The sequence below is a fragment of the Nerophis lumbriciformis genome, linkage group LG13, assembly GCF_033978685.3.
Source record: "Nerophis lumbriciformis linkage group LG13, RoL_Nlum_v2.1, whole genome shotgun sequence".
In the NCBI taxonomy this organism is placed as follows: Eukaryota; Metazoa; Chordata; class Actinopteri; order Syngnathiformes; family Syngnathidae; genus Nerophis; species Nerophis lumbriciformis.
Window position 1 is genome coordinate 46278379 of NC_084560.2, and position 20510 is coordinate 46298888.

The 20510-nt window shown below is 30.2% G+C and overlaps 1 protein-coding gene across 1 annotated transcript in view; it reads right to left on the reverse strand.

Annotated features, from left to right (window-relative positions):
• Positions 1-1748: 1748 nt before the first annotated feature.
• klf12b (Kruppel like factor 12b) overlaps positions 1749-20510 on the reverse strand; it is a 91802-nt gene continuing 73040 nt past the window's right edge. The window contains exons 4-5 of the mRNA XM_072914541.1: positions 2417-2574; positions 1749-2331 (exon numbers count right to left, since the gene is read on the reverse strand). Of these exons, the coding sequence (XP_072770642.1) occupies positions 2150-2331; positions 2417-2574 (340 nt within the window). The 3' untranslated portion in view covers positions 1749-2149. The remainder of the gene's footprint in view (positions 2332-2416; positions 2575-20510) is intronic.

Consider the following 20510-nt stretch of genomic DNA (forward strand, 5'->3'; position numbering starts at 1 on the left):
ACAACTGAAATGTTTTTCTCACACACACACTACTGAAACACTCTTATACACACTACTGAAATGCTCTCACATAAACAACTGAAATGTTTTTCTCTCTCACGCACTACTGAAACACTCTTATACACACTACTGAAATGCTCTAACGTACACTACTGAAATGCCCTCACGTACACTACTGAAATGCTCTCACATACACTACTGAAATATGTATGTATGTGAGAGCATTTTAGTATTGTGTATAAGAGTGTTTCAGTAGTGTGTGTGTGAGAAAAAGATTTCAGTTGTTTATGTGAGAGCATTTCAGTAGTGTATAAGAGTGTTTCCATAGAGTGTGTGTGAGAAAAATATTTCAGTTGTTTATGTGAGAGCATTTCAGTAGTGTGTATAAGAGTGTTTCAGTAGTGTGTGTGTGAGAAAAACATTTCAGTTGTATATGTGAGAGCATTACAGTAGTGTATGTAAGAGGTCATTCTGAATAACGTCCCCTCCTACCTAAATGCCATTATTATTATTGATAATATTAAGTAATTTTTTTGAATGATGCAAAATTTGAACAGAAAACTCAGAGGTTCAGTAAAAAAAAAAGCGTGATACATTTTGGGGGTTATTTATTTTGGTTATTATTACTATTTCTTTTTAGGTTTCCTCACATCCCTTGTTCCGTTCGCGAGCTTGCTGCTATACTGATTGTTATCATACTGGAGACTTTTTGTCAATTAAAGATGCTCAAATGTTACTTTAAACATTTATAGGCTACAATTGACACCGGAACAGACTAATTGCGTTCCTACGGGGGATAAATTGTTAGGAGATACAAGCCTTAAGAGTTTCCACTGTAATTGATCAATACGTATTATTGTTATGATTACGACACAGGACCAGTCAAAGGCTTCGACCCACTTGCTCATGCTATTGAATGGGGAGGTGTCTCCAAACTTTTGACTTGGTGTCGTAAACGTTGAGCATTTGTCATTTTTTGAGGGGGCTTTTGGTAAGTTTCTCTGAGGTTTTGTTTGTTTCTGGAGCGAGCAGTAGCATATCTGACCCCCCCCCCCCCCCGAGGGCCCCCCACGTACTGTTTTGTGCCGCAAAAACAAAGTACACCACAACCAAAAATGTATCAAAAATCCAGACTTGACAAAAGTGTGTTGACGTTGGATGAAATGAGCAAAAAAACCGAGCCGAGGGCGGAGCAAAAATCTTGACATCAAAAAAGGACGCAAAGAGGGCGGAGCTCGGTGTTCAGAAAGTATTGCTCGTCTGTATTCACTTGTGTGCCGCCTTCTTTGTAACACTTCAGCCAGCCTACAGTCAAGTGCTGCTGTGCAAAAAAAACAAAAAAAAACCCCAAAAACGACTAAATTCCAAACCTGGGCTGAGAGTAGAAGAAGAAGAAGAAAAAGCAAAAGAGTCCTTAAGGTGCCTCTGTGGCGGTAAATATTCTCTTGATTGTTTTCAAAGTTCTCTGTTCACGAGGGGGAGCAATTTCAAGAAAGAAACATGACCTGGTGAGATTGCACTTTTGTTTTTTTCCACGGATCTGATTGCTAATCACAGCACTAAAAAGGTCCACCTTTAAGAAAAAAAGAGGATATCTGCGAGTGAACCCACCTTCCTGCTCACTGATGGCTTTGTGCTGCTCATGGGCCAGGCCAGGACCAGCTGAAAGGGTGGTCTCATGGGCCAGGACCAGTTGAAAGGGTGGTCTCATGGGCCAGGCCAGGACCAGTTGAAAGGGTGGTCTCATGGGCCAGGCCAGGACCAGCTGAAAGGGTGGTCTCATGGGCCAGGACCAGTTGAAAGGGTGGTCTCCACTGTGGGCTGCTTCTGTCATCCAGTGGCGCCCTCTGCTGGCCAAACGTCCAATCTGCTTGAAAAGAGCCAGCGTGGAGAGAAAAAACCGGGGGGGGGTCTTTCACATTATAAATGCTGTAAAAGCAGCCGGAAATAATCAAAGCGAAACATTTACAAAACAGTGCTGCTTCAGAACAATTAAAAGATCCTGATGTTCCTTCCAAGTCCAAATTGACCCTGTTTTGTGCTCTCTTTCTCTCTCTCTGGATGTGTGTTGGATGTGCTGCATCCAGGCCTGCTGAAAAACATTCCCAGGGAGATCCCGCTCCCCCGGCAGCTGCATTGAGGGTGGGGCTCACACCAGCATGTGTCGGCGTCGGTGCAGAGCCAAGTGGTCCGACCTGGAGAAGCTGCGGTCACAGTCCGCACACTTGAAGGGCTTCACCCCGGTGTGCTTGCGGTAATGTCGGGTCAGCTCGTCGGAGCGGGCGAACTTCCACGTGCAGCCGTCCCAGGTGCATTTGTAAGGCTTTTCTCCTGGGAAAGACATCCAATTATCAATACGATGCAATATCAGTTGGATTGCCTGGTTTCGGAATATCCCGGTTTAGAAGCCACTCACCTGTGTGTGTCCTCCGATGTGCTTTTAAATGGGAGCTTTTGGTGTAAACCTTATTGCAGCCCTCAAAGTCGCATCTGTGGATTCGCCTCTTTTTCGAATCGGGCGACTCCGACCGCCGTGGGCGACGTATGCTGTCAATACTGAACGGTGACATGGAACTGGAAGACGAGAAGAGATGAGGGGGGGGGAAACTACGAGTTACCAGAAGTTACATTATTGTATTTATGGTGGGGCAAAAAAACGTATTTAGTCAGCCACTAATTGTGCAAGTTCTCCCACTTAAAATGATGACAGAGGTCTGTCATTTTCATCATAGGTACACTTCAACTGTGAGAGACAAAATGTGAAGAAAAAAAATCCAGGAATTCACATTGTAGGATTTTTAAAGAATTTATTTGTACATTTTGGTGGAAAATAAGTATTTGGTCAAGAACAAAAATTCAACTCAATACTTTGTAATATAACCTTGGTTGGCAATAACAGAGGTCAAACGATTACTATAGGTCTTTACCAGGTTTGCACACACAGTAGTTGGTATTTTGGCCCATTCCTCCATGCAGATCTTCTCGAGAGCAGTGATGTTTTGGGGGCTGTCGCCGAGCAACACGGACTTTCAACTCCCTCCACAGATTTTCTATGGGGTTGAGGTCTGGAGACTGTCTAGGCCATTCCAGGACTTTCAAATGCTTCTTACGGAGCCACTCCTTCGTTGCCCGGGCGGTGTGTTTGGGATCATTGTCATGCTGGAAGCTTTCATCTTCAAAGCTCTCACTGATGGAAGGAGGTTTTGGCTCAAAATCTCACGATACATGGCCCCATTCATCCTTTCCTTAACACGGATCAGTCGGCCTGTCCCTTTAGCAGAAAAACATCCCCAAAGCATGATGTTTCCACCCCCATGCTTCACAGTAGGTATGGTGTTCTTGGGATGCAACTCAGTATTCTTCTTCCTCCAAACACGACGAGTTGAGTTTATACCAAAAAGTTCTATTTTGGTTTCATCTGACCACATGACAATCTACCAATCCTCTGCTGTATCGTCCATGTGCTCTCTGGCAAACTTCAGACGGGCCTGGACATGCACTGGCTTAAGCAGGGGGACACGTCTGGCACTGCAGGATTTGATTCCCTGTCGGCGTAGTGTGTTACTGATGGTAACCTTTGTTACTTTGGTCCCAGCTCTCTGCAGGTCACTCACCAGGTCCCCCCGTGTGGTTCTGGGATTTTTGCTCACCGTTCTCATGATCATTTTGACCCCACGGGATGAGATCTTGCGTGGAGCCCCAGATCGAGGGAGATTATCAGTGGTCTTGTATGTCTTCCATTTTCTGATAATTGCTCCCACAGTTGATTTTTTCACACCAAGCTGCTTGCCTATTGTAGATTCACTCTTCACAGTCTGGTGCAGGTCTACAATTCTTTTCCTGGTGTCCTTCGACAGCTCTTTGGTCTTGGCCATAGTGGAGTTTGGAGTCTGACTGTTTGAGGCTGTGGACAGGTGTCTTTTATACAGATAACCAGTTCAAACAGGTTTATTAATTAATACAGGTAACGAGTGGAGGACAGAAGAGCTTCTTAAAGAAGAAGTTACAGGTCTGTGAGAGCCAGAGATCTTCCTTGTTTGAAGTGACCAAATACTTATTTTCCACCATAATTTACAAATAAATTCTGTAAAATTCCTACAATGTGAATTCCTGGATTTTCTTTTCACATTCTGTCTCTCACAGTGGAAGTGTACCTATGATGAAAATTACAGACCTCTGTCATCATTTTAAGTGGGAGAACTTGCACAATCGGTGGCTGACTAAATACTTTTTTGCCCCACTGTATTTGTTTTGTTTAAAAACATATCAGAATCATAATCAGATCATAATCAGAAAGACTTTATTAATCCCCGAGGGGAAATTAAGATTTTCCGCACAATCCCATTCAAGATCAGACAAACATTACAGGGAGACAGAACAGAATTAAACATTACAGGGAGACAGGACGGGATCGCTGACGGATCTGCCAACTTCCAACGCCCCTTACAAAAAAGGTGAGAAACAGGTAATTGCTGGAATTGGGGGGTTGGTGAGGAAAAAAAGAAATGAGTCTGGGCCCCTGGAGAGGGGGTCCAGACTGAGGCCAAGGAAAAAAACCTCATAGCCATAGCACACATAAACATGTGTGTAAGAGGGAAACATCAAAGGACATTAAAAGAGCAGAGCCACTTCTACACACAGCCACAAAAGTAAAACAACAACAAAAACATATATACTGTGGTGGCTTCTGGGGTGTTCCATGCCATTGTCTGCTAGGGTGGGAGGAGCAGACCCAACAAAGCAACCAAGAGAGCCGACTCCACCCTCGGCCGCCCACCAGCTCTCGGCCGAGGGTGGTATAATATATCACATAAATGTATTTATTTTAGATTTAATACATGTTTATTTGTTTATCATTATTTTTCCAATATTTTATTCACTATATTGTTAACGTTCTAATTTAAATAATTAATCGTGCAGGTTTAAAAAAAAAAAAAAATTCAAAATAAAAAAAAAATTAAATATGATGAAACATTTGTAGAACATTAGGAATAAAATGTTTAAAAATGACCCAATTAATCGATTTTGATGTTTTTTTTAATCAGGTAAAAATGCTCACAAGAAAAAATTTAATTAAGAATAAATACATTTAATTAAAAAATAAAAAAAAAAATTAAGAAAAAAAGATCTTCAGTTCAGTTTCAGTTTATTTGGAATAAAACGCAATTCATCACACATTTCCAGTTGTTACATTACAGCATGTCCGAAAAGGAGTCGGAAGAAGCAGAGTTTATTTAATTTTACCCCTTTTCATACCATAGTCATTTTATCCAATTTCCTTGTTTTTTGTAACAGAACAGTGAACAAATAAATAATATACCATAGTTAGCAAACACATATTAATTACATAAATAATATTTGTCTCAATAAGGGTTCAAGATGTTCATCATAATTCTTGTTCTGTACTTTGTGAACACTTTAAGTTTGAACAGTCTCTTAAACTGAATCATATTGCTGCTTTGTTTCATTTCTTTGCTTAATCCATTCCATAATTTAATTCCACATACTGATATATATTTTAAATGCAAAGACACTAGTCAAAGATACTCTATAAGACAAAGACACTAGTCAAAGATCCTCTATATGACAAAAACACTAGTCAAAGATCCTCTATGTGACAAAAACACTAGTCAAAGATCCTCTATGTGACAAAAACACTAGTCAAAGGTCCTCTATGTGACAAAAACACTAGTCAAAGGTCCTCTATGTGACAAAAACATTAGTCAAAGATCCTCTATGTGACAAAAACATTAGTCAAAGATCCTCTATATGACAAAAACACTAGTCAAAGATCCTCTATGTGACAAAAACACTAGTCAAAGATCCTCTATGTGACAAAAACACTAGTCAAAGATCCTCTATGTGACAAAAACACTAGTCAAAGGTCCTCTATGTGACAAAAACACTAGTCAAAGATCCTCTATATGACAAAGACACTAGTCAAAGATCCTCCATATGACAAAGACACTAGTCAAAGATCCTCCATGTGACAAAAACACTAGTCAAAGATCCTCTATGTGACAAAAACACTAGTCAAAGATCCTCTATGTGACAAAAACATTAGTCAAAGATCCTCTATGTGACAAAAACACTAGTCAAAGATCCTCTATGTGACAAAAACACTAGTCAAAGATCCTCTATGTGACAAAAACACTAGTCAAAGATCCTCCATGTGACAAAAACACTAGTCAAAGATCCTCTATGTGACAAAAACACTAGTCAAAGATCCTCTATGTGACAAAAACACTAGTCAAAGATCCTCTATGTGACAAAAACACTAGTCAAAGATCCTCTATGTGACAAAAACACTAGTCAAAGATCCTCTATGTGACAAAAACACTAGTCAAAGATCCTCTATATGACAAAGACACTAGTCAAAGATCCTCCATATGACAAAGACACTAGTCAAAGATCCTCCATGTGACAAAAACACTAGTCAAAGATCCTCTATGTGACAAAAACACTAGTCAAAGATCCTCTCTGTGACAAAAACATTAGTCAAAGATCCTCTATGTGACAAAAACACTAGTCAAAGATCCTCTATGTGACAAAAACACTAGTCAAAGATCCTCTATGTGACAAAAACATTAGTCAAAGATCCTCTATGTGACAAAAACACTAGTCAAAGATCCTCTATGTGACAAAAACACTAGTCAAAGATCCTCCATGTGACAAAAACACTAGTCAAAGATCCTCTATGTGACAAAAACACTAGTCAAAGATCCTCTATGTGACAAAAACACTAGTCAAAGATCCTCTATGTGACAAAAACACTAGTCAAAGATCCTCTATATGACAAAAACACTATTCAAAGATCCTCTATGTGAAAATAAATATGTTGTTAGCAAATGCAGTGGATAATTATATAATGAATAATAAAATTAATTTACAAAAAATACAATTCATTTGGCTACTTAAAAATATTCCAAAAATATAGAATTTAAATGTAAGACATAAATAGCTAGGAATATTGTATAAATAAATATAAGCAAATATGCTAACAACAGATATCCATACAACAGTAAACTAACAAATTAAACTAACAAAAAAAAATTTAATATGCTGTGAGCAAATACAGCGGATAATTATATAGTGAATAATAAAATTTATCAAAAAAAAATTACAATTCATTTGGTTACTTAAAAATATTCCAAAAACATAGAAATTAAATGTAAGACATAAATAGCGAGGAATATTGTATAAATAAATATAGGCAAATATGCTAACAACAAATATCCATATTACAGTAAACTAACAACAAATAAGAAAAAATGCTGTGAGCAAATACTGCGGATAATTATATAGTGAATAATAAAATTAATTAAAAAAATTACAATTAATTTGGTTACTTAAAAATATTCCAAAAACATAGAAATTAAATGTAAGACATAAATAGCTAGGAATATTGTATAAATAAATATAAGCAAATATGCTAACAACAAATATCCATATTACAGTCAACTAACAAATTAAACTAACAAAAACAATTAAATATGCTGTGAGCAAACACTGCGGATAATTATATAGTGAATAATACAATTAATTAAAAAAATTACAATTCATTTGGTTACTTAAAAATATTCCAAAAACATAGAAATTAAATGTAAGACATAAATAGCGAGGAATATTGTATAAATAAATATAGGCAAATATGCTAACAACAAATATCCATATTACAGTAAACTAACAACAACAACAAAATATGCTGTGAGCAAATACTGCGGATAATTATATAGTGAATAATAAAATTAATTAAAAAAATTACAATTCATTTGGTTACTTAAAAATATTCCAAAAACATAGAAATTAAATGTAAGACATAAATAGCTAGGAATATTGTATAAATAAATATAGGCAAATATGCTAACAACAAATATCCATATTACAGTAAACTAACAACAACAACAAAATATGCTGTGAGCAAATACTGAGGATAATTATATAGTGAATAATACAATTAATTTAAAAAATTACAATTCATTTGGTTACTTAAAAATATTCCAAAAACATAAAAATGAAATGTAAGACATAAATAGCGAGGAATATTGTATAAATAAATATAAGCAAATATGCTAACAACAAATATCCATATTACAGTAAACTAACAACAACAACAAAATATGCTGGGAGCAAATACTGCGGATAATTATATAGTGAATAATAAAATTAATTAAAAAAATTACAATTAATTTGGTTACTTAAAAATATTCCAAAAACATAGAAATTAAATGTAAGACATAAATAGCTAGGAATATTGTATGAATAAATATAGGCAAATATGCTAACAACAAATATCCATATTACAGTCAACTAACAAATTAAACTAACAACAACAACAAAATATGCTGTGAGCAAATACAACGGATAATTATATAGTGAATAATAAAATTAATTTTAAAAATTACAATTCATTTGGTTACTTAAAAATATTCCAAAAACATAGAAATTAAATGTAAGACATAAATAGCGAGGAATATTGTATGAATAAATATAGGCAAATATGCTAACAACAAATATCCATATTACAGTCAACTAACAACAACAACAAAATATGCTGTGAGCAAATACTGCGGATAATTATGTAGTAAATAATAAAATTAATTTAAAAAATTACAATTAATTTGGTTACTTAAAAATATTCCAAAAACATAGAAATTAAATGTAAGACATAAATAGCGAGGAATATTGTATAAATAAATACAGGCAAGTATGCTAACAACAAATATCCATATTACAGTAAACTAACAACAAATAAGAAAAAATGCTGTGAGCAAATACTGCGGATAATTATATAGTGAATAATAAAATTAATTTAAAAAAATTACAATTAGTTTGGTTACTTAAAAATATTCCAAAAACATAGAAATTAAATGTAAGACATAAATAGCTAGGAGTATTGTATGAATAAATATAGGCAAATATGCTAACAACAAATATCCATATTACAGTCAACTAACAAATTAAACTAACAAAACAAATTAAATATGCTGTGAGCAAATACAACGGATAATTATATAGTGAATAATAAAATTAATTTTAAAAATTACAATTCATTTGGTTACTTAAAAATATTCCAAAAACATAGAAATTAAATGTAAGACATAAATAGCTAGGAGTATTGTATAAATAAATACAGGCAAATATGCTAACAACAAATATCCATATTACAGTAAACTAACAACAACAACAAAATATGCTGTGAGCAAATACTGCGGATAATTATATAGTGAATAATAAAATTAATTTTAAAAATTACAATTCATTTGGTTACTTAAAAATATTCCAAAAACATAGAAATTAAATGTAAGACATAAATAGCTAGGAATATTGTATAAATAAATACAGGCAAATATGCTAACAAATATCCATATTACAGTCAACTAACAAATTAAACTAACAAAAACAAATAAATATGCTGTGAGCAAATACAACGGATAATTATATAGTGAATAATACAATTAATAAAAAAAATTACAATTCATTTGGTTACTTAAAAATATTCCAAAAACATAGAAATTAAATGTAAGACATAAATAGCGAGGAATATTGTATAAATAAATATAGGCAAATATGCTAACAACAAATATCCATACAACAGTAAACTAACAAATTAAACTAACAAAAAAAATTAAATATGCTGTGAGCAAATAGAGGATTATTATATAGTGAATAATAAAATTAATTTAAAAAATTACAATTCATTTGGTTACTTAAAAATATTCCAAAAACATAGAAATTAAATGTAAGACATAAATAGCTAGGAATATTGTATGAATAAATATAGGCAAATATGCGAACAACAAATATCCATATTACAGTAAACTAACAACAACAACAAAATATGCTGTGAGCAAATACAGCGGATAATTATATAGTGAATAATAAAATTAATTAAAAAAATTACAATTCATTTGGTTACTTAAAAATATTCCAAAAACATAGAAATTAAATGTAAGACATAAATAGCTAAGAATATTGTATAAATAAATACAGGCAAATATGCTAACAACAAATATCCATATTACAGTCAACTAACAAATTAAACTAACAAAAACAATTAAATATGCTGTGAGCAAATACAACGGATAATTATATAGTGAATAATACAATTAATTAAAAAAAATACAATTCATTTAGTTACTTAAAAATATTCCAAAAACATAGAAATTAAATGTTTAGACATAAATAGCGAGGAATATTGTATAAATAAATATAGGCAAATATGCTAACAACAAATATCCATATTACAGTCAACTAACAACAACAACAAAATATGCTGTGAGCAAATACTGCGGATAATTATATAGTGAATAATAAAATTAATTTAAAAAATTACAATTCATTTAGTTACTTAAAAATATTCCAAAAACATAGAAATGAAATGTAAGACATAAATAGCTAGGAATATTGTATAAATAAATATAGGCAAATATGCTGTGAACAAATATCCATATTACAGTAAACTAACAACAAATAAGAAAAAATGCTGTGAGCAAATACTGCGGATAATTATATAGTGAATAATAAAATTAATTAAAAACATTACAATTAATTTGGTTACTTAAAAATATTCCAAAAACATAGAAATTAAATGTAAGACATAAATAGCGAGGAATATTGTATGAATAAATATAGGCAAATATGCTAACAACAAATATCCATATTACAGTCAACTAACAAATTAAACTAACAAAAACAATTAAATATGCTGTGAGCAAATACAACGGATAATTATATAGTGAATAATAAAATTAATAAAAAAAATTACAATTCATTTGGTTACTCAAAAATATTCCAAAAACATAGAAATTAAATGTAAGACATAAATAGCGAGGAATATTGTATAAATAAATATAGGCAATATGCTAACAACAAATATCCATATTACAGTAAACTAACAACAACAACAAAATATGCTGTGAGCAAATACTGCGGATAATTATATAGTGAATAATAAAATTAATTTAAAAAAATTACAATTCATTTGGTTACTTAAAAATATTCCAAAAACATAGAAATGAAATGTAAGACGTAAATAGCTAGGAATATTGTATGAATAAATATAGGCAAATATGCTAACAACAAATATCCATATTACAGTCAACTAACAAATTAAACTAACAAAAACAATTAAATATGCTGTGAGCAAATACAACGGATAATTATATAGTGAATAATACAATTAATTAAAAAAATTACAATTCATTTGGTTACTCAAAAATATTCCAAAAATATAAAAATTAAATGTAAGACATAAATAGCTAGGGATATTGTATAAATAAATACAAGCAAATATGCTAACAACAAATATCCATACAACAGTAAACTAACAAATTAAACTAACAAAAAAAAAATTAAATATGCTGTGAGCAAATACAGCGGATAATTATATAGTGAATAATACAATTAATTAAAAAATTACAATTCATTTGGTTACTTAAAAATATTCCAAAAACATAGAAATTAAATGAAAGACATAAATAGCTAGGAATATTGTATAAATAAATATAGGCAAATATGCTAACAACAAATATCCATATTACAGTAAACTAACAACAACAACAAAATATGCTGTGAGCAAATACTGCGGATAATTATATAGTGAATAATAAAATTAATTTAAAAAATTACAATTCATTTGGTTACTTAAAAATATTCCAAAAACATAGAAATTAAATGTAAGACATAAATAGCTAGGAATATTGTATAAATAAATACAGGCAAATATGCTAACAACAAATATCCATATTACAGTAAACTAACAAATTAAACTAACAAAAACATTTAAATATGCTGTGAGCAAATACAACGGATAATTATATATTGAATAATAAAATTAATTTAAAAAATTACAATTCATTTGGTTACTTAAAAATATTCCAAAAACATAGAAATTAAATGTAAGACATAAATAGCGAGGAATATTGTATAAATAAATACAGGCAAATATGCTAACAACAAATATCCATATTACAGTAAACTAACAACAACAACAAAATATGCTGTGAGCAAATACTGCGGATAATTATATAGTGAATAATAAAATTAATTAAAAAAATTACAATTCATTTGGTTACTTAAAAATATTCCAAAAACATAGAAATTAAATGTAAGACATAAATAGCAAGGAATATTGTATAAATAAATATAGGCAAATATGCTAACAACAAACATCCATATTACAGTCAACTAACAACAACAACAAAATATGCTGTGAGCAAATACTGCGGATAATTATATAGTGAATAATAAAATTAATTAAAAAAATTACAATTAATTTGGTTACTTAAAAATATTCCAAAAACATAGAAATTAAATGTAAGACATAAATAGCGAGGAATATTGTATGAATAAATACAGGCAAATATGCTAACAACAATTATCCATATTACAGTAAACTAACAACAACAACAAAATATGCTGTGAGCAAATACTGCGGATAATTATATAGTGAATAATAAAATTAATTAAAAAAATTACAATTCATTTGGTTACTTAAAAATATTCCAAAAACATAGAAATTAAATGTAAGACATAAATAGCGAGGAATATTGTATAAATAAATATAGGCAAATATGCTAACAACAAACATCCATATTACAGTAAACTAACAACAACAACAAAATATGCTGTGAGCAAATACTGCGGATAATTATATAGTGAATAATAAAATTAATTTAAAAAATTACAATTAATTTGGTTACTTAAAAATATTCCAAAAACATAGAAATTAAATGTAAGACATAAATAGCTAGGAATATTGTATAAATAAATATAGGCAAATATGCTAACAACAAATATCCATACAACAGTAAACAAAAAAATTAAACTAACAAAAAAAATTAAATATGCTGTGAGCAAATAGAGAATAATTTTATAGTGAATAATAACATTAATTAAAAAAATTACAATTCATTTGGTTACTTAAAAATATTCCAAAAACATGGAAATTAAATGTAAGACATAAATAGCGAGGAATATTGTATAAATAAATATAGGCAAATATGCTAACAACAAATATCCATATTACAGTAAACTAACAAATTAAACTAACAAAAAAAAATTAAATATGCTGTGAGCAAATACAGCGGATAATTATATAGTGAATAATAAAATTAATTTAAAAAATTACAATTCATTTGGTTACTTAAAAATATTCCAAAAACATAGAAATGAAATGTAAGACATAAATAGCTAGGAATATTGTATGAATAAATATAGGCAAATATGCTAACAACAAATATCCATATTACAGTAAACTAACAACAAATAAGAAAAAATGCTGTGAGCAAATACTGCGGATAATTATATAGTGAATAATACAATTAATTAAAAAAATTACAATTCATTTGGTTACTTAAAAATATTCCAAAAACATAGAAATTAAATGGAAGACATAAATAGCTAGGAATATTGTATGAATAAATATAGGCAAATATGCTAACAACAAATATCCATACAACAGTAAACTAACAAATTAAACTAACAAAAAAAATTAAATATGCTGTGAGCAAATAGAAGATAATGTTATAGTGAATAATAAAATTAATTAAAAAAATTACAATTAATTTGGTTACTTAAAAATATTCCAAAAACATAGAAATTAAATGTAAGACATAAATAGCTAGGAATATTGTATAAATAAATACAGGCAAATATGCTAACAACAAATATCCATAATACAGTAAACTAACAACAACAACAAAATATGCTGTGAGCAAATACTGCGGATAATTATATAGTGAATAATAAAATTAATTAAAAAAATTACAATTAATTTGGTTACTTAAAAATATTCCAAAAACATAGAAATGAAATGTAAGACATAAATAGCGAGGAATATTGTATAAATAAATATAGGCAAATATGCTAACAACAAATATCCATATTACAGTCAACTAACAAATTAAACTAACAAAAACAATTAAATATGCTGTGAGCAAATACAACGGATAATTATATAGTGAATAATACAATTAATTAAAAAAATTACAATTCATTTGGTTACTTAAAAATATTCCAAAAACATAGAAATTAAATGTAAGACATAAATAGCGAGGAATATTGTATGAATAAATATAGGCAAATATGCTAACAACAAATATCCATATTACAGTAAACTAACAAATTAAACTAACAAAAACAATTAAATATGCTGTGAGCAAATACAACGGATAATTATATAGTGAATAATACAATTAATTAAAAAAATTACAATTCATTTGGTTACTTAAAAATATTCCAAAAACATAGAAATTAAATGTAAGACATAAATAACTAGGAATATTGTATAAATAAATACAGGCAAATATGCTAACAACAAATATCCATATTACAGTAAACTAACAACAACAACAAAATATGCTGTGAGCAAATACTGCGGATAATTATATAGTGAATAATAAAATTAATTTAAAAAATTACAATTAATTTGGTTACTTAAAAATATTCCAAAAACATAGAAATTAAATGTAAGACATAAATAGCGAGGAATATTGTATGAATAAATATAGGCAAATATGCTAACAACAAATATCCATATTACAGTAAACTAACAAATTAAACTAACAAAAACAATTAAATATGCTGTGAGCAAATACAACGGATAATTATATAGTGAATAATAAAATTAATTAAAAAAATTACAATTCATTTAGTTACTTAAAAATATTCCAAAAACATAGAAATTAAATGTTTAGACATAAATAGCGAGGAATATTGTATAAATAAATATAGGCAAATATGCTAACATCAAATATCCATACAACAGTAAACTAACAAATTAAACTAACAAAAAAAATTAAATATGCTGTGAGCAAATAGAGGATAATTTTATAGTGAATAATAAAATTAATTTAAACAATTACAATTCATTTGGTTACATAAAAAAATTCCAAAAACATATAAATTAAATGTAAGACATGAATAGCTAGGAATATTGTATGAATAAATATAGGCAAATATGCTAACAACAAATATCCATATTACAATAAACTAACAACAAATAAGAAAAAATGCTGTGAGCAAATCCTGCGGATAATTATATAGTGAATAATAAAATTAATTAAAAAAATTACAATTAGTTTGGTTACTTAAAAATATTCCAAAAACATAGAAATTAAATGTAAGACATAAATAGCGAGGAATATTGTATGAATAAATATAGGCAAATATGCTAACAACAAATATCCATATTACAGTAAACTAACAACAACAACAAAATATGCTGTGAGCAAATACTGTGGATAATTATATAGTGAATAATAAAATTAATTAAAATAATTACAATTAATTTGATTACTTAAAAATATTCCAAAAACATAGAAATGAAATGTAAGACATAAATAGCTAGGAATATTGTATGAATAAATATAGGCAAATATGCTAACAACAAATATCCATATTACAGTAAACTAACAACAAATAAGAAAAAATGCTGTGAGCAAATACTGCGGATAATTATATAGTGAATAATAAAATTAATTCAAAAAATTACAATTAATTTGGTTACTTAAAAATATTCCAAAAACAGAAATTAAATGTAAGACATAAATAGCGAGGAATATTGTATAAATAAATATAGGCAAATATGCTAACAAATATCCATATTACAGTCAACTAACAAATTAAACTAACAAAAACAATTAAATATGCTGTGAGCAAATACAACGGATAATTATATAGTGAATAATACAATTAATTTAAAAAAATACAATTCATTTGGTTACTTAAAAATATTCCAAAAACATAGAAAATAAATGTAAGACATAAATAGCTAGGAATATTGTATAAATAAATATAGGCAAATATGCTAACAACAAATATCCATATTACAGTAAACTAACAACAAATAAGAAAAAATGCTGTGAGCAAATACTGCGGATAATTATATAGTGAATAATAAAATGTATTTAAAAAATTACAATTAATTTGGTTACTTAAAAATATTCCAAAAACATAGAAATTAAATGTAAGACATAAATAGCGAGGAATATTGTATGAATAAATATAGGCAAATATGCTAACAACAAATATCCATATTACAGTAAACTAACAACAACAAAATATGCTGTGAGCAAATACTGCGGATAATTATATAGTGAATAATACAATTAATTTAAAAAATTACAATTCATTTGGTTACTTAAAAATATTCCAAAAACATAGAAATGAAATGTAAGACATAAATAGCTAGGAATATTGTATGAATAAATACAGGCAAATATGCTAACAACAAATATCCATATTACAGTCAACTAACAAATTAAACTAACAAAAACAATTAAATATGCTGTGAGCAAATACAACGGATAATTATATAGTGAATAATACAATTAATTAAAAAAATTACAATTCATTTGGTTACTTAAAAATATTCCAAAAACATAGAAATTAAATGTAAGACATAAATAGGTAGGAATATTGTATGAATAATTATAGGCAAATATGCTAACAACAAATATCCATATTACAGTAAACTAACAAATTAAACTAACAAAACAAATTAAATATGCTGTGAGCAAATACAGCGGATAATTATATAGTGAATAATAAAATTAATTTTAAAAATTACAATTAATTTGGTTACTTAAAAATATTCCAAAAACATAAAAATTAAATGTAAGACATAAATAGCGAGGAATATTGTATGAATAAATATAGGCAAATATGCTAACAACAAATATCCATATTACAGTAAACTAACAACAACAAAATATGCTGTGAGCAAATACTGCGGATAATTATATAGTGAATAATAAAATTAATTTAAAAAATTGCAATTAATTTGGTTACTTAAAATTATTCCAAAAACATAGAAATGAAATGTAAGACATAAATAGCTAGGAATATTGTATAAATAAATACAGGCAAACATGCTAACAACAAATATCCATATTACAGTAAACTAACAACAACAAAATATGCTGTGAGCAAATACTGCGTATAATTATATAGTGAATAATAAAATTAATTAAAAAAATTACAATTAATTTGGTTACTTAAAAATATTCCAAAAACATAGAAATGAAATGTAAGACATAAATAGCTTGGAATATTGTATGAATAAATATAGGCAAATATGCTAACAACAAATATCCATACAACAGTCAACTAACAAATTAAACTAACAAAAACAATTAAATATGCTGTGAGCAAATACAGCGGATAATTATATAGTGAATAATACAATTAATTAAAAGAATTACAATTAGTTTGGTTACTTAAAATTATTCCAAAAACATAGAAATGAAATGTAAGACATTAATAGCTAGGAATAATGTAAAAATAAATACAGGCAAATATGCTAACAACAAATATCCATACAACAGTAAACTAACAAATTAAACTAACAAAAAAAATTAAATATGCTGTGAGCAAATACAGCGGATAATTATATAGTGAATAATAAAATTAATTTAAAAAATTACAATTAATTTGGTTACTTAAAAATATTCCAAAAACATAGAAATTAAATGTAAGACATAAATAGCTAGGAATATTGTATAAATAAATACAGGCAAATATGCTAACAACGAATATCCATATTACAGTAAACTAACAAATTAAACTAACAAAAACAATTAAATATGCTGTGAGCAAATACAACGGATAATTATATAGTGAATAATAAAATTAATTAAAAAAATTACAATTCATTTGGTTACTTAAACATATTCCAAAAACATAGAAATTAAATGTAAGACATAAATAGCGAGGAATATTGTATGAATAAATATAGGCAAATATGCTAACAACAAATATCCATATTACAGTTACTGCAGATAATTATATAGTGAATAATAAAATTAATTTAAAAAATTACAATTAATTTGGTTACTTAAAAATATTCCAAAAACATAGAAATTAAATGTAAGACATAAATAGCTAGGAATATTGTATAAAAAAATATAGGCAAATATGCTAACAACAAATATCCATATTACATTAAACTAACAAATTAAAATTTGGAGGAAAAAATAAAACACTATAACAGATCAAATAAACATGCTTAAAAGATTCAGTAAAAATATGTTAAAAATAATTTTACAGTGATATATATACATTATATATATTATTATATTATGATATAATAATATATTAATATTATATTATATAATAATAATATAATTATAATATATTATTATATATATATTTATTATTATATTACATATATATACATTATTTGATAATACAGTAATCAAAGACTTAAAAAAGAAACAATGAACTTTTTTTTATCTGATGAAAGATGCTATGAACAAATACTAAAATACCAAAAACAACACAATGAATTAATTTAAATAATGTATTTAAAAAAATGATGTTAAGATCAAAGTTAGAGTGCTGCTTTATGTGCAGTGTAGAATGATGCCAGCAGGGGGCAGTATAACCTAAGTCAGTAACAACAGGCGGAGGCGATACAAGGTCTGCTCCTCTCCTGCTCTCATGCTCTCATGCTCTCATGCTCTCATGCTGTCATCCATCAACATGTGCTGAGTCTTTGGGGTTTGCTCAGCGCGGTCCGACGAGGTTAACGAGCGCCGCCTTCATTCCGTCATCGATAAACGTCGGCGTGGCATTTCCTTCACCGATAAGCCGGTCGATTCCACTTCTGATGATGTCGTTTGTCACACTTGATCACAGCTAATTGGCAAAGGTCACGCTCACACATGCTTTTATAGCGCATGTCGATGCAGATGTCGTGACCTTTGCACTGAAAGGCCACACAGGAAGTGACAGAAAGAGAAAAAGAAGAAGGTTGTCGTAGGTGCGATGAGAAGAGGAACAGGGTTGGGCTGCCAGACGGACCCGATAGTGAACTGTCTCCACCACAGACTCACTTCCTGTCTCTCGTCTGTCGCTTTTTTACCACCACACTCTTTTTTTCCCCTCTAAGTCATAAAGCATGTGTTGCATGAACATATGTCACCTCACCTAACTCATAGTTGCATGAACGTATGTCACCTCACCTAACTCATAGTTGCATGAACGTATGTCACCTCACCTAACTCATAGTTGCATGAACGTATGTCACCTCACCTAACTCATAGTTGCATGAACGTATGTCACCTCACCTAACTCATAGTTGCATGAACGTATGTCACCTCACCTAACTCATAGTTGCATGAACGTATGTCACCTCACCTAACTCATAGTTGCATGAACGTATGTCACCTCACCTAACTCATAGTTGCATGAACGTATGTCACCTCACCTAACTCATAGTTGCATGAACGTATGTCACCTCACCTAACTCATAGTTGCATGAACGTATGTCACCTCACCTAACTCATAGTTGCATGAACGTATGTCACCTCACCTAAGTCATAAAGACTGTGTTGCATGAACGTATGTCACCTCAATTTCATCACGCGTGAGAAAAATCTGTCGCTAAAATGCTTTTAAAGTTGCCACTTTTTGTGCCATCATGAAGTTACACCAAAGATAGCAGGCTTCACTACACATCTTCAAAATACAGTCTGAAGCTCATCCTTCAGTCAGCTTACAGGCGTGGGACCAGAGGTGGGTAGTAACGCGCTACCTTTACTCCGTTACATCTACTTGAGTAACCTTTGGGATAAATTGTACTTCTAAGAGTAGTTTTAATGCAACATACTTTTACTTTTACTTGAGTATATTTATAGAGAAGAAACGCTACTTTTACTCCGCTACTTTTATCTACATTCAGCTTGCTACTGATTTTTATCCATCTGTTAATGCACGCTTTGTTTGTTTTGCTTTGTCAGACAGACCTTCAAAGTAGGATCTATCGCATGCCTGCGTTTCACCAATCAAATACAGTCACTGGTGACGTTTGACTCCGTTTCACCAATCAAATACAGTCACTGGTGACGTTTGACTCTGTGTCACCAATCAAATGCAGTCACTGGTGACGTTTGACTCCGTTTCACCAATCAAATAGTCACTGGTGACGTTTGACTCCGTTTCACCAATCAAACACAGTCACTGGTGACGTTTGACTCAGTTTCACCAATCAAATACAGTCACTGGTGACGTTTGACTCCGTTTCACCAATCAAATACAGTCACTGGTGACGTTTGACTCTGTGTCACCAATCAAATGCAGTCACTGGTGACGTTTGACTCCGTTTCACCAATCAAATGCAGTCACTGGTGACGTTTGACTCCGTTTCACCAATCAAATGCAGTCACTGGTGACGTTTGACTCCGTTTCACCAATCAAATACAGTCACTGGTGACGTTTGACTCCGTTTCACCAATCAAATACAGTCACTGGTGACGTTTGACTCAGTTTCACCAATCAAATGCAGTCACTGGTGACTTTTGACTCCGTTTCACCAATCAAATACAGTCACTGGTGACGTTTGACTCCGTTTCACCAATCAAATACAGTCACTGGTGACGTTTGACTCTGTGTCACCAATCAAATGCAGTCACTGGTGACGTTTGACTCCGTTTCACCAATCAAATACAGTCACTGGTGACGTTTGACTCCGTTTCACCAATCAAATACAGTCACTGGTGACGTTT